The sequence below is a fragment of the Mus caroli genome, unplaced genomic scaffold, assembly GCF_978045245.1.
Source record: "Mus caroli unplaced genomic scaffold, Mus_caroli_1 scaffold_1, whole genome shotgun sequence".
Classification (NCBI taxonomy): Eukaryota; Metazoa; Chordata; class Mammalia; order Rodentia; family Muridae; genus Mus; species Mus caroli.
Genome location: NW_028227256.1, coordinates 61,645,702 through 61,661,410, shown reverse-complemented (window position 1 = coordinate 61,661,410; position 15,709 = coordinate 61,645,702). Strand labels below are relative to the sequence as shown.

The 15,709-nt window shown below is 46.8% G+C and overlaps 1 protein-coding gene across 2 annotated transcripts in view; it reads left to right on the top strand.

Annotated features, from left to right (window-relative positions):
- Positions 1–9,338, top strand: part of Plekhm3 (pleckstrin homology domain containing M3) — a 169,282-nt gene extending 159,944 nt beyond the window's left edge. For both annotated transcript variants that reach the window (XM_021171504.2, XM_029477337.2), the window contains exon 8: positions 3,148–9,338. In XM_021171504.2, the coding sequence (XP_021027163.1) occupies positions 3,148–3,325 (178 nt within the window). In that variant the 3' untranslated portion in view covers positions 3,326–9,338. The remainder of the gene's footprint in view (positions 1–3,147) is intronic.
- The last annotated feature ends 6,371 nt before the right edge of the window (positions 9,339–15,709 follow it).

Here is a 15,709-nt window from a genome sequence, read left to right as displayed (position 1 = left end):
GTCCCACTGTGACTCTAGCTAGCCTAGAATTCCCTATATACACCAGACTGGCTTCAAACTCACAGAGATCCACCTGCCTCTGCCTTCCAAGTGCTAGGATTAAAGGCATATGCCACCATGCCTGGCCTGCCTTATTCTCTAGAATGAAAATCAGGGAGCATGGTGAAAGGGAGCTAAGGAGTGATTGTGTTTAAGAATGTTATTGATCCATGCATCCATACCACAGTTGAAAAATGCCTCCAGGGTTACAAATTGTTAGAAAATAAGACTTTGTTCTGTTTTGCGCTTCTTAATTTCTTTATCTCACACTTGTTTCAGTTACTGACCTTTGGCTAGACCAAGCAGGTGCACTGGCCTTCCATCACTCTATAGGTGGTTTTTGCACGAGAAATGCCTGATAAGACTCAATCTCTTCCTTCACTGCAGGCCTGGTATCAGCAGAGATAAGGGAGTGGCACTGGGGAACTGGGTGTTTCCTCCTTATCAGTTGCTGCCCTCGGACCACGGCCCCTAGGTGTATAAATCCATGACCAGCCCTGAGGAAATTCACTTGATAAAGCTACCATTAGTGTCATTTAATGATAGCTTACAAAGGTGTGACCCAGTGGAGACAAAGCCACTACCCAAAGTGGATAGTTAGCCCAGACAGAGGCACTGGGAGACCTGGCTCTGACCTTCATTCTGACTGGCAGGAGTGGATGTGTAGGGAAAGGGAGGGCATTGAGGTGACCCAGCTGTGTCCAGGAAGGAGCATTAGAGTCCCCTGTAAGGGATGTATCGCTTCTGCTTGCATGTAAGGAATGTATCGCTTCTGCTTGCATGGTCCTTCCACCTGTATTGGCTCATTGTAGTCTCACAGCAAACATGAGGAGGAAGTTGTGGTCAGCAGTACTAGAAAAAAGGCAACTGACTCATCCAGGAAGCAACAGTCCACCCAGGGCATCCCAGCTATAGAGAGAGACATTAGTGACTTGACACTGCTTGTGGAGTATGTATTTGCTCAGATGGCCATCAGTGGAGCCTAGGCTCGTGCCAGTAGCCCTGAGTCCCAGTGACAGCTCTGTCTCCAGCTCTCTGTATGCCTAGGAGATGATCACTAGCCCTTTGGGAAACTTAGTGTTCTGCTCAGTAAAAAGAGGGGCCTGTTGGGGCTATCTGGACCACACACTGACATCAGTGAAGTCTGGCTGCAGAGGCCTCCCAGAAATGCCTGAGGGGCATAGCTTGTCCCTGGGCCAGGAACTGCTGGACACTTTACCCATGATCTCATTCAAGGCTTGCAGCATCCCAGTGAGATGGCTTCTCATGTTATCTCCCCTAAGCCTATGAAGAAACTGACGCTCACCAAGTGAGATCACTTGCTCCAGGGCATCATCTAGTCTGCATGGGTAGCATACCAGATACCACAGGCTGGGTGGCTTAAAGATGTGTTTCTCACAGCTCTGGGGGAAATGGAAGGCTCAGAGGAGAGTGCTAGCAGGATTTGCTTCTGATGAGGATTTTTCTTTTCTTTTCTTTCTTTCTTTCTTTCTTTCTTTCTTTCTTTCTTTCTTTTTTTTTTTTGTTTTAAAGATTTATTTATTATAAACTGTAGCTGTCTTCAGATGCAGCAGAAGAGGGCATCAGATCTCATATGGATGGTTGTGAGCCACCATGTGGTTGCTGGGATTTGAACTAGAGACCTTCAGAAGAACAGTCAGTGCTCTTAACCGCTGAGCCATCTCTCGTGCCCTGATGAGGAGGATTTTCATACTAGGTCACTAATGGCTTTGAATAGTGCACAGGGAGGAAGAGAGATGCTAAGACATTGAGAAGCTCTGTTTCCTGCGTTAAGGACACTAAGCCAATTGGACCAAAGACACACCCTTACCTTAATTAGTAATACCTACATACTCTGTCACCAATAGGAGTTACCTTGGGGGGAACTGATCTTCTTTATGAGAACCCCAGGGGGACACATCAAGGATAGGGGAACAATTTGTGGTTCCTCATCTATTGTCTTGAGAACCACTGTCCTCAGTTGAGCTAGGAGCAGGTACTGCTGGGGGCAGGAAGCCTCTGTAGGCCATCTCTTTATTAGACATTCCCAACAACTCCAAGTCACCGCCCTCTCCACAGGCATGGGTGGGTCAGTGGGAAAACCCTCCTTAGGCCAAGCCATTGAGTCCTGCTTGGTGGTGCTATAAGTAAGATATTGGCACATTAGGGTATAGTGTCCTGAAGTAACCATATCCAAGATTGAAAAGCCCAGGACATCCTGAAGACAGATGCATGTAACACCTCCAGGGCTAAAGAAGATCATGTAGTCAGCCCCCTGGGCTCATGGGATGAGGTGAAAGTTCCCTTCCACAGCTCCTGTGTGGCGGAAGAGAGCTCCATACACAGGAGTAGGGCTGGGGCAGCCAGGCTCATTAGTCATTGCTAAGGACTCTACAGTGAAAACAAGCTGCACAGGCAGGCAGACTCCTGCAGACTCCAGCAGGCCAGACAAGCAGCTAGTCAGCCACCTGGAATGGCTCCCCTCCATGACTTACCAGAGCTGCCCTGTTGGTGAGAAAATGGTTCCTTTCCACTCTTTGACTCGTCCTTGTTCACACTTAGGTCATACTGGTAGCCCTTTAAAGGTGGGAGGATTTTCCTCATTTTAAAAAGTACACAGCATAACAAGCCCTAGGACATCATGCAGAGAATGAAGATGTCCATCAGACCTTCCTGAACTAAGACATAAAAGCAGTAAGTTAGGAGGGCTGAAGTAGAACACTCCCTGGCATACAGCGCAGGGCTGCCAATGCCTGCTAAGAGTTCTTGCTGCCAAGGCACTAGGTTACATTCTTGGCTGCTCACCCTAGAGTTTTTACTCCATTCTCTCTGGTGGAGAGGAAACTGGCACACAAAGCCTCATGTGCCTGTTGTCACTGTTAACAGAGTCACTGGGTCAGTGTTGACTCCCCTCCACCCAAGCCAGTGTCTCATGAGGCCAGTTCCAATCACAGGGAGATTGTGTCACTGGTGAAATCTAACATGGAGCCTTTTGAAAACAGATGCAGCCCCTGTCTCTCGTTATACGTCCTCCCAAGGACAGGGATGTCCTGCACAGCCTGTTGTGCTCTGTAGTCTTGTAATCACTTCTGTGCTTGGCTTTTGCAGATGTGAAAGCTGTGGAGCTGTCTTCCATTCTGAGTGCAAAGAAAAGTCTGTCCCCTGCCCACGGTGTGTCCGACGGGAACTGCAGAAGAAGCAGAAATCCTTCTGGCGGCAGCTGAACGTGGACGAAAGCCTGGAGGAGGCATGCACCATGTTCGAGCTGTCCTACCAAAACACCTGACTGCAGGCCCAGATGCACTCACCACCACCCAAGGGGCTGCCCATGCAGATGAGGCTGTTCCTTCTTCAGCTAGATGTAGATAGATAAGTTATTTATTTATATTATATACACCTATACGTCCTGTACGTATGATGCTTTGTATAACTCATTGTCCAAGAAGTCCACAAAGATCTTGTGGATGAACTCCTACAGATAGCTGAGTTACCCTTGGCCATGACATTTGCTGCTTGCTCCCAGCAAATGTGATTGACACACATTGCTCTGTAGTTCAGACTCCTTCATGCACACTGGCTCTCAGGTATTGGAGGAAACACCTCTCACAGCAAAGCTTTGCATTGCTACTGACATTTAGCCTTTGCTGAGGAAACTGAGGTAAGAGCCATTGTCATCTGCTTCACAAGGACATCCCTAAAACACAAGAATGATTCTGGATACTTCCAGGCCCAGAGTCCTTGGAAGAGATGGGAAGAGTAAAGCAGAGCCATAGCAGAAAGCTTGAGGCCCCTTCCTTCAACAGAGAGCATCAGGAGCTGAGATGCCCTGGGTTTGAACTCAATCCCTGAGCGAGAGTACAGAAAGCGAGGACCTCGGTGGCCAGTCCCTTCCTGTCGTTGTCTGTTGGCTGGTACGAAGCCCAGCACCTTCCTGATGATCAGACTCTACAATGCCTGCCAGAGAGTGTACATGGGTGCCCTAAGAACAGTTCCAAGCGTGGAATGGAGGACACTGGTCATACACTGGTCATGTTTTTCATGGTGCTGCCCAGGAGGAAGTGTCCCAGGATTGCACTCAAGCGTATCAGTGCATAGTCTGCTAGGTCGAGTTTACTGCACGCATCTTGGAGGACCGGATGTTTCCTTCCCCAGAGCCTCCATCGGCAGGACCCACCTGTCATTTGAATGTTTTATTTCTCCTTGTCCTTCACAGCACCTTTGACCTTTATTCAGCCCGAATAACTACTCTTGCTTTTGTATTCTGGATGTTTGGTTTGTTTGGGATGGGGGCATATTTTAAGACAGGGTCCTGCTGTATATCCCTGGCTGGCCTCTAACCTGTGACCCTGCTGCCTCATCCTCCAAATGCTGGGACTACAGGTATGCACCATCATACCTGGCTTTACTTGTTTTTAATTATTTTTAAAAAATATTTAAAAGTAAAAAGTATGTAATTATTAAAAGTTATTAAGAAGTAACATTTTGAAAAATACAAACCTAAACTATTAAGAAAATACCAAACATAAATAGAATTAATGAATTAATATTATTGAAATAAGTAGATATATACATATATAATTGCCACCTTACAGTAACACAAAGAGTAACTAGTGTGGTAGGAGTGAGAAGTGAATCACTTCGCTCTTCGGAGGGTAGTGGTCTCCCACTGTGGTCCCCTTGTAAGAGCCTGCAGAGTTGTCACTGTGACCAAGATGGCTGCTAGGAAGGCACTGAGACCCTGACAGCCAGCATTCCTTCTTCCTTAACTCTTTCCAAGGCAGGAGAATAGACTCACCAGGAAGTGCTTGTTTGTGTCTTTCACCTGGAGCTGGTGTTGCCCACTGCCGCCCATGCTTCTGTCCTTTGGGATTTTCACTGCTGTTCTGATCAGGCGAAACACTGGCTCACGGAGAACACAGCGGTTCAACTCCAAGTTGCTCCCACAGGCACCAGCTCTTGATGCTTCGGTCTAGTAGGAGACATTCAGCTGACTTGTGCAGTTAGAGGCAAGCATTTCACCTCTTGGCCCACACCATTTCCTTTGGCCCCAGACCATGCAGTTGAACGCCACACGTGTGTTCATTTCCTAGCTACCCGGAAGCTATAGCCAAGGCATGAAACTTGGTAAAAGGCCAGGGCCCTATTTACCAGACACCTCACGGTACCTTTTATAAACTCTTGGGAAGGCAGGTTGACCTCACTGGAGTGAGTGGTAGGGAATGTTGGACATAAAGGACAAGGGTGGGAAGTCTCAAACACTTGGCAAAACAGGCAAACAGATTTGAGTCTCTCTCTTCCTCCTCCCGTTCGTGAAATACAGTATTTATATTTTCCAGCCTCAGAGAACAGAACATGATCTTTCACTGGAGAATTCTAGACCTGCTTATTATGAAACAGATGTGCTCCCGTGGCACAGTGCCTTCTCTCTCCACCCCCAGTCCCTGTCACCGTAGCTTACTCTTGACCTTTGCTGAAATTAATGTATCTGTGATTCTGACTGTCAGAGATGCCATTCCCAGCACACTGAGCACAGAGACCTGAAGAACAGAGCCTCCGACCCCAGATTGGCCCCATGTCCTGCCCCAACTCACAGGTGTCCAAGATTAGACCTAATAAAAGCCGAGGGTGAAATCTGGATCCCTGTTCAGTACACCTGAGTTGTCTGTCCCCACTGCCCCTTAGAGGGCCCTGCTGTGTGTGAGCGGACCTTGGACACTCCTAAGACCTTTCCCTGGACATTGCTTCATGTTTATTTTTTAAAGGCAAAGATAAGCGTGCTGTCATTCATGATCTGGAATTGGAACCGTGTCCTGCTACTTCTGTTTTCACTCTGGTCCATGCCCGCTCTGGACTCACAACAGCGTTCTCTGCCACCACCACCCGAATCTGATAGGACACCGTGGAGCCAGATCAGGAGTTGGGCCTGCCATGAAAATTCAAAATGGCTATTTTCAGCCCAGAATGCCTCAGAGTGCATGAAGGCGCTTACTGTTTCAGGTCTAACAAATGACTTGGTGCAGTGTTAGGTAGTTGTTCCACTGCTTAGAAACCATCGAAACAAAAGCAAGCCTGTGCATTTCCACCTCCTTTTTTTTTTTTTTCATCTCAGTAAATACCGTACACGTAAAGTATAATGGAAAACGGTCCATTAATCTCCTGGAGCTGCTAGCAAAGCCCAGGGAACGGCTTTTCACTAAACAGCCATTCCCTGGTGTAGCACAAGAATTCCCTCCTGCTAGTGCCAGAAACTCATGTGTGACACCATCCAGCCCGGGGGAAGTGTTGGCACCCAACCCCACCGTTAAGAAGCCAGTTCCTAAAATAGACCTGCGTTTGCACCACAGTAGGAAGGCTGCAGGGTGCTCCAAAGGCAGTCAGCTCTGATGGGAGAGGAGTTCTTTCCAGGGCTGCCTATTCCCAAAGTTGGACACAGCCTTATATGAAAACCATGTAAACTCTCTGTCTTCCCCCTGACTTCATGTGCTGAATAACAGCCATCTTTTGAGAGTTTTCACATTTGATGAGCTGAAAGGTTAACTGGTTAACTGCTTCTTGATTCTTCTATAATAGGCTTCTACCAAAAAGGGGGCGGGGGGGACGGAGTGTGTGATTACAGTGCCTTGGGATTCGAAGGTTCCAATACAGTCTGAAATAGCCCCGTGCTGTGATTCCCCTCAGCTGCCCCAAAACAAAGGTGTCTGTGTCACTCTGTCACTGTGGCTGAGTTGCAGCACACCCTCGGTGAGGTCTGGCCTGTCTCTGCTTGTCATGTGTGCACACTGCACATAAGCACTGACAGATTGCTTTCTGCAACTCCTCCAGGAAGCTTGGCTTCCAGCCCTGCAAGTTCATTCTTCATCTGTGGCCCAGAGATCTCCAGACACAAACTACCTATGAGAGCAGGACCACAGTGATACAGGACCACAGTAATGCCATACACCCTGAGCACCAAGAGCAAAGCCCGCTGCCAGCAAGGAAGTAGAGACACGTTCTGCTGCTAGTTCAGGGGCGAGCCCTGCCCTCTCACCCTGCAGATCAGCTCTGGGTCTTCTCCCAAGCTTTGCTGAAATAGTCAGATTAGAAACTAGGCTTTGACCCTTAGTTGGAATACTGCCTGGTCCCAACACAGACTATTTTATTTTGTTTGATTTGGTTTTTCTTATGGTAAATAGGGAAGTGTGCAATATTGTTTTGGGAGTTTTCTACATGACTTTTCATCTTCTGAAATAATGTAGAGATGTCAGGAATTTGAGACAAAGGGGAAAGAAGCTAGCCCTTTCTTCCTTGGCCACTTCTCCCTGGAGCCTCTGGCCCTTCTCATCCATTCCTTGGTACTGAAGTGGTGGTGGGCATTAGGAGCGTGCTTCACTGCCCTGCCCCGTCCCACTCGCCTGACCCCAGCACACTACAAGCTACGTGACTAAACCCCTCAGCTAACCTAACCAATGCTGATCTCTGTCACAGGGACAGTTTCTTAACAGTTAAGTCCTAGCACCCAGTAGTCTCTCTCTGTAGGCACTTCTGTCCTTTAGATTCAAAAATCTCTGACTTGAGATTTTTTTTTTCTGGTATGTTTTAGTGGGTGCAGGACTAAAACAAAAAAAAATCTACATCACTGTCAAACTCTGGGTGAAAGGGAAAATGTAGCTGAGCCTCTCCAGCATTTGCCAGTGTGTTTTATGTAAGATGGGTTCCTTGTGACCGTGGCATGTAGCACTGTCTCCATAGTGTAGGCTCTGATGTGATGGGAGGCACTAGTGAGAGGGACCCAGGCTGTTCTGCTAGGGCTCTGCTCTGAGGGAAAAGAGGTGCTGGCTACTGTCATTTTAGAAAGCTCCCTAGTGAAGCCACTTGTTTCCCAGGCCAGATGAACAAGACACCTAGGGCAGCTCTTCCACAGTTGGGTCCATCTGGCCAGCTTTGGAAGCTGTAATCCAGCCCTGTCCCCTCCCATGATTGCCTTGCCTGCTTGCTTCCTCAGCCCTGGGCCAGGTTTGAGCCTCATACTAATAAACCACCTAGAGACCAACTGGCCAACGGCCCTTCCTTCCCACCGGTTTGTCTCCCTGTAGGAGTGCCTTATAGTCTAGTCTAGTCTCTGACCCACTTGAAGCCTGCAGGACCCTTCAACCAACTATGGATCCCTTCACGCTTCCCTGCTGGCTCCTCTTCAGTACACAGCCCACCTGGAGCCTGTGTATTCCGAGATGCACGTCCACCTTTGCTTAACCTGGTGCCTTAACTTCACAAGGAAAGGGATTCACATTGCAAATGCATTATCTGAGTGAAACATCAGTTTCTTCAGTGCCATTGGCACTTTTACCAGGAAATACAATAGGCATAATTATACAATGTTTTGACCTTATTTTATGATGTTTCTCAGCCACTCTTTGTTTGCTTGCTTTCATTAACCAAACTCAGGGGAATGTCATGCCACCACAGTCAATGGGGAAAGAAAGAAAACTAGCTACCCAGAAATGAATGACAAAGTCTATGAACTTAGTCTTTTCTAGGTTCAGAAGTGACATCAACAGGAGGATTTTTTTTTTCCTTTATTGTATAAAGATTCTCTTTACTTGCCACCTGTGTTCCACGTAGAAGATGGGAAACCTCGGGGATGTGTGTGGATGACAGTGTCCCTATTTTCAGCCAGGGCAGTCCACTGAGCCACGGGATCAGGCCTTCACTGCAGTGAGCTCTGCCTCTGGTCACCTGTCTGGCTCTTACTGTAGACAGTTTTTACCTGTCTCCAAGGAATGATAAAGGGAGGAGGTGAAGAGCAAGAGTGTGTGATGTGGATGGTCCTGCATAGCTCATTCTCGGGCTCCTAGATCAGATCCGAGTCATTCCCCTTCCTTCTGCTCATGCGGTACAGAAGCAATCAGGATCTGCCTTTGAGCTGTTCCTTCTCTCTGTTAGTTATTCGTAATAGCTAATGTGCTAGTTTATGTGGTCCCTGTTGTCTGGATCTGATTGCCTTTTTTGGTTAATTTATCCATATTTTTGTTTACATTATTTTTAAAGCTAGTAACTGTAATAGTATAAAATTGAAGTTGTGCTGTTGACAGGACATCTCTCTCTCTCTCTTTTTTTTACAGTTATCTGTCAGATAATTTAAGTGCACCTGTCCCTAATGTATAAAGTTCTCTCCTTCTCAATAAATGACAATGGAAGTACGTTCTCTCATATCAGCTTTATTAAAAAAAAAATCTTCAGGAAATGGGGAAGTGAGCCCTTGGCAAAATCAAGATTTGAGGTCTATTGAGAGTGGGCTATTTACCTTTGTAGAAGGAGGGGGATTAAAACCTTTTTGTTTGATGTGTGTGAGAGGTTTGCTGTGTGTTTGTGTACTACACTCATGCTTGTTGCCCAAGGAGTTCAACAGAGGGCATTGGATTCCCCTAGAACTGGTTTTATAGATGGTTGTGAGCTACCATATGGGTGCTGAGATCCAAACCCAGGGCCTCTGGAAGAGCTACAAGCATCCTTAGCTGCTGAGCCATCTCTCCAGCCCTGCTGTGGTTTAAATATCTCTTACATCTGGATTTATAACCTTATAGTGTTCTCAGCCTTTTCTCTGTTTACAGAAAATATCACTGGAGTTTGCTTTCTGTTGATGTGATAAACACTGTGGTAGAAGCCTCTTAGGGAGGAAAGAGTTTACAGGCCAACCTAATCTAGACATGACGTAGGTAGCCCCTCAGTTGACACTCCCACCCCAAGTGACTCTTGATTGTGTCAAATTGACAAGAAAGGCTAAGGAAGACAAAGGTGTAACATGTGGAAGAAGCAGTGTCTCTTCTGGGCTTTCTTTGCTGAATCAAGGCTGTTCGGAGACCAGTGCCCTGAGGTGGTCTGAGGTGGTCTGCTGAGTGTCTGTCCTCTCCCTGTCTTCCCCCAGCAATCCCAGCCATTCTCACAGCCCTCTCCTGGCTCACTCCACATAGGAGGCAGTGCCAGTCAGTCAGCATGAGGAAAAGGCTATGGCAGAGGGCCATACTCTGGGAAAAGAAAAGAAAGATGTGGCCATGGTGGTACAAACCTTTAATCCCAGCACTCAGGCATCAGGCAAATGATTCCTGTGAGTTCAAGGCCAGCCTGGACTATGTAACCAGTTCTACAACAGCCAGGACTACAGAGTCTGACACGGAATAAGAAAGAAAATAAGGAGCAGGTGTAGAGCAGCCTCAGAAAGCTGAGAATTTATTAAAAATAGGCACCTGCCTTCTGCCTGGGCTGGCCCTTGCCCCTCGGCCAGAAAGGCCCAAGGGTATGACAACTGTCTTCTTGGAGCCTTGCCAAAGCGCCATCGCCACTCACTTTCCCAAAGAAGGACATTGAAAAGAGACTAGCAAAGGCATTTCTGGCTAAACATTTGCCAAGGGTGAACCCTGAGCCTTACTCCCTAGACACACCCAAACTAGGCCCTGCCCTGCCTGTCCACACAGGAAACCAGCCCAGCCCACACTCTGCCCCAGGACTAGCTGGACTTCATCCTCACACCAAAGCTGCTATGATGCATAACAGAAGGAGACAAGTTAATGTTTCACCGTGGAAAACTAGACACATAATGAAGCCAGAGCCCACATTCAGCAGGTCACAGTTGGAGTATACGACGTCTGGGGAACAGCCAGGGAACTGCTTGGGCACTTTCAGAGGGAAGGTGCCGATGCTATCAGAGGCTAGGAGAAAAACTGACATCTTGGCCATCTCCTCCACACTCTAAGGGCATGATTCGGTTCTCCTTTGACACTGGCTCAACATATGGCTTCAGTCAGTGCTTCCCACATTAAAACACAAATAAGAACAGAAGGTCAAGTCCTGTCACAGACAATTATGTCAAAATCTCTCTGGATGGGGCCTGAGGAATGGTAGTATTTTAAGGCTGTGTGATTGTGAGCTAGGGATGTAACCCCAGTGAGGGAATACATGGATAAAGCCCTGGATTTGATCCCCAGTACCACAAAAGGTAAAGAAAGGCCCCTTGAGTAGAATTGATGTGGTCTGAAAGTAACAGCGGCCTGTGATCCCAGCTACTTAGGAGACTGAGGTAGGAGGATTCCAGATTCAAGATCTGTGTGAGTTCAAGGCCAGGTGGGGCAACTTAATGTGATTCTGTCTCAAATTTTTAAATAAGGGGCTAGGGACCCAGCTCAGTGGAAACGCATTGCTCACCCATATGTGCGAGGCCCTGTGTTCAATCCCCAATATGAGGAGGGAAAGGAGACTAGTCTAGGTGAAGAAGTTACCTTGAAATAAACATTAGCTTAGTATAGGGGTGGTCTACAGAGGGAGTGTGGGCTGCAGGACTTTGTTACTTTCCAGCAGACAAAACTTTGGAACGCACTGCTTACCAGCCTCGATTTTCATAAGAGCTAACCTTTACACCCCCATTGTTTCCATTATTTCCTTCCAGGCTGTGGTTAGATTCTACCTAACTGCCTCGTATATGTCCTCTGTAGAGGTCAGGAATAGCTCTCTCATGGCTGCAGGGGCTGCGGTAGCCACAAAGAGAACATCTTATTCTCTTTCTCAGTGTGCACTCACCGAGGTGCACACACGTGAGCGTCGATTCCTAGTTCAGTCCTGAGCTTAAACGTCGTCCGTGTAAACAATCTTGTTTAAGATGGAGAATCATCTGGTGTTTGGAGGGGGAGGTGTTTTTGGTTTTCCCAGAATGGTATGGTTCAAGAAATATGGATCTTAACCTGGGTTCAGATTCCACTTCTGTGATTCTATGGGAGAACTGGGATTTCAAAAGACCAAGTCATTCCACTCCAGACCCCTGGGGGATTTTCAATGGCCAACTAAAGATGCATAGAGAATGTGAAGGAGCGGTAACCATCTCTCCACAGTGTGAGCTCAGACAGACCACATTGCTGGAACATCCAGAGTTTTCTCCTGATAGAAGAGTCCAGAGTATCTCACCCAAGATGTGATCTTGGCACACTCAGGGAATACCAACAGCAACCCACTCTTGTCTCCAACTCCCTGGGAAGCAAGGGGCAAGGGTAAGAACACAAGCAAGAATAAACTTGGCCCTTCCAGTCCTCTCCTGTGGCCTCTCAAAGCAGCATCATTAGAAACTATATTCTTTTTGTTGTTGTTGTTTTGTTTTGTTTTTCGAGACAGGGTTTCTCTGTGTAGCCCTGGCTGTCCTGGAACTCACTCAGTAGACCAGACTGTCCTCGAACTCAGAAATCCACCTGCCTCTGCCTCCCAAAGTGCTGGGATTAAAGGCGTGCGCCACCACACCCAGCTAGAAACTATATTCTTTATCATGAAAATAAAAAGGTTTACATTTCTTTTCATCATTGCATTAAATTCTGATAAAGATAGGGGACTCCTTCTAGGACAACTCCAGTATCTGGTATGTAATACTCAGGAAGCATTAGACAAAACACAACAGAAAAACAGAGCTCATTTCCCCCTCGATTGTATATATTCCCTCATAGTCCGACAAAAAGATCCAGCCAGGCAACCAAATGCTTCTCACACTTGAGCATATAGGAGTTCTGACTATGTGCAGTGACATCTGCTTTACCTGGGCAATAGGGAAATTCATTATTCCCCCACCTTTACTCTGTATCTCTCCATTAAGAGCTATTGCTTTTAAACAAAATCAGCCAGAGTTCATGAGTTCAGACACTATTTCAGATTCTGCCATGCAACCCCCAGGCAGCTGTTGTGTTGGTCTGGGGAAAATTCCTCCAGCCTTTGTCCCAATATGGTCTGTTGTTCCGAGGCTGAAGAGCTATTAGCACAGTAATTTTTCCAAATGAACATTGAGCTAAATTATCTTGAAGGTATAAAGGAACATCTCTCGGTGTGTTATGGAAAATTGCCTCCCAAATTATAAGACATACAAAGCACATATTAATTCTGGGCCCAAGGACATCCAAATTGCCTTAGATTTGTGCTGCATTGTGGTAACACATTCTTAATAATGCCAGGCTCTGAGGATATCACAAGGTACATGCTGTTATGAAAATAAACCAGAATTTCTCTCCATTAGGATCGCTCCACACACACACAGGCCTGGCTAGAGGCATTGTGCTCTGAAACTCAAGTCTTTTGAAGAGGAAATAAATTTAATTGCAGAGGCAGAGAGTAAATTTGAATTCTAAACTGGGTCGACCTCCCCAAATGGCTTTCTCACTGCTGCCCATGAGCGAAGCACCTAGGAAGTGCTGATGGTAGTGCCCAGCAGAGATGCCTGGCTTTAGACATCTCAGAAGCAACTCCTATGCCAGAACATTGGAGACCACAAGAAAAGAAGAGCGAGACATGGCTCTGGAAGACAGTGCCCAGTACCACCAGTGAACTTGTATCAGCATACTGCTGGAAACAGGGAGAAAGCCTTGGAAAAGAGCCCTTCCCAAATCACCATCACACTTCTTCCTCAATTAGGTCACACACTAGTCATCAAGTGTGTGTTAAGTGGTGATTTTCGATTGTTTTTAAAACTTCCCAGTGCTGGGGATAAGTCCTGGGTACCCACTCATACCAGGCAAAAGCGCCACAACTGAACTAGCGTGCAGCTCTTCCCTCCCTTTAAAACGATCAAATATTCCAGAGGGAATCCTAGACGCGGCATTTTATCCCTGAGTGCCTTAAATACATCAAAGAAATATGTCACTGTCACATAGGTAGCTTCAGTGTTATCTCACAGTTAACAAACTTAATGTTAATTCCTGGTTATTATCAATCAAACATGCTTATCAAATCAAATTTTTAAAAATGTCTTTTAAACAAGAAAAAGTTGGGGCTAGAGAGATGACTTAATAGGTAAGAACACTTGTCGTATAACCACGAGGACCTGAGTTCAGATCCCAACACCCAGTTAAAAATCCAGGCCGGGCCTTGTACTCCTGTCATCCCAGTGCTAGAGAGAAGCAGAGATGAGAAACTCACTGAGACTTGCCAGCCACCATCCTAGCAGAAAACATAATTAAACGAAAACAAAAATCCTAGCAAGCTCTGAGTTCAGGAAGAGACCTTGCCTCAGGGAGTAAGGAAGAAAGGGACAGAGAAAAACACCCAGATACCCTCCTCAGGCCTCAGTGCACATGCATGAGTAACCACACCTGTGCACACACATGCACACACCACACACATGCACACAAACAAACAGAAAAAGGAAGCAAAATAAAAGAGCATTTCTGACCCATGTCGAGCAGAAAGCTGTAGCCTCACCCCCATTCCTACTCTATAACCATTCCCAACTCCTGACTGTTCCTCAAGGATCCCTCTTTTCAGGATGGGACCTAGGCCCCAGCTTGGCCTGCGGGGGGCAGGGGGTTGATCTTGTGGAAAGTGAGGCAGACACAGCACACAGCACAGGGAGAGCCTCTCAAGAGGTGAGCCCAGAGTTACAGTTGATTCTCACTGGGAACACACTGGTTTCTTTTTCTTCCTTTGTTTCTATCAACCATGCTGCAAATGGCTTCTCCCTTTAAGTTATGGAGAGCGCATCTCTGGCCCTCAGCATTCCCATGCTTCTTCCTTCTCCTTCCCTCTGTTTTTTGTGCCTTTGTGGTTTCACTGGGCCCACACATCCAATAGCCACTACAGTGTGAGCCTTGCCAGGGCCCCATTCTCACTGGGTTCTCAGAAGACGAAATCAGGGCAGGAAGAAACATGCTTTGCTCGAGAAGCAGGCTCTTAGCAGCCTGTAGAACTGACCCTGTGGTAAAATACCTGAACTCATTGACACAGTCTGCCCAGGAGTTGGGATGGGATCCTACAGAGCCCAGCAGGACGAAGAACTCAGGGCTCAAAAGCTTCTGGCTGTTACACCTAAGGTACTGGCACAAGAGCCAACACCCTAGTCCTCATGGCCAAAGTCTTCTGTATGCTATTTCCAACCAAGACATGGGCTACAAATGTTCTTCCTTCAGTTCTCCTTCTGGACGAGGATTTTATCTTAAAATACACAGATTCTCATATAACTCACACTGACCTTAAACTTCCTATGTCTCCAAGGATGGCCTCCAACCACGTCTGATCCTCCCAAGTCTGGGATTACAAGCGTGAGCCATCATGCCTGCCTTATTCAGTGCTGGGAAATGAACCCAGGCTTTTGGGCACACTATGATAGCACTCCAGCATCCCAGGACTGGGCATCCTAGTCCCTAAGTGTTAGAAATATTAAAGGAAGCTTAAAGAACACAAAAAATCTGTGCAGGAAGGTATTCATCAGTATCAGAGGCTGAGATGGTTTTAAGAATATGACATTGCTTGCCATGTGGCTAGACGCACAACTGATTTTCCTCATCAGATAGAAATGGTGGTTTGATTAAGGTTAGTCTTTAAAATGGACAGGAGCCTATGATTATCTACCATTATGGTCAAAATGTTTTCACTTTAATTTGCTTTTAATAAAACTCCTTATCTCAGGTCACAAAAAGACAGAGGTAAAAGAAGGGTTGGAATTTCTTGCTGGGATGTGAAGCCTGAGCAGTGGTCACTCTCAGAGGTCGCTGGACCAGCAGACTGAGTCAGCTGGGAATGGTTAGAAAGCCCATTCCCAAGCCTCGTGTGGACATACTCTTTGATACTGCAAGTGCGAGCCCAGGGCTATGGGATCTGTGTGCTGGCGCCCATCCATCCAACCATCAGCCTGACTGTGACACAGAATGACTCTGAGCCCCACTGTGGTGGTGCGTTT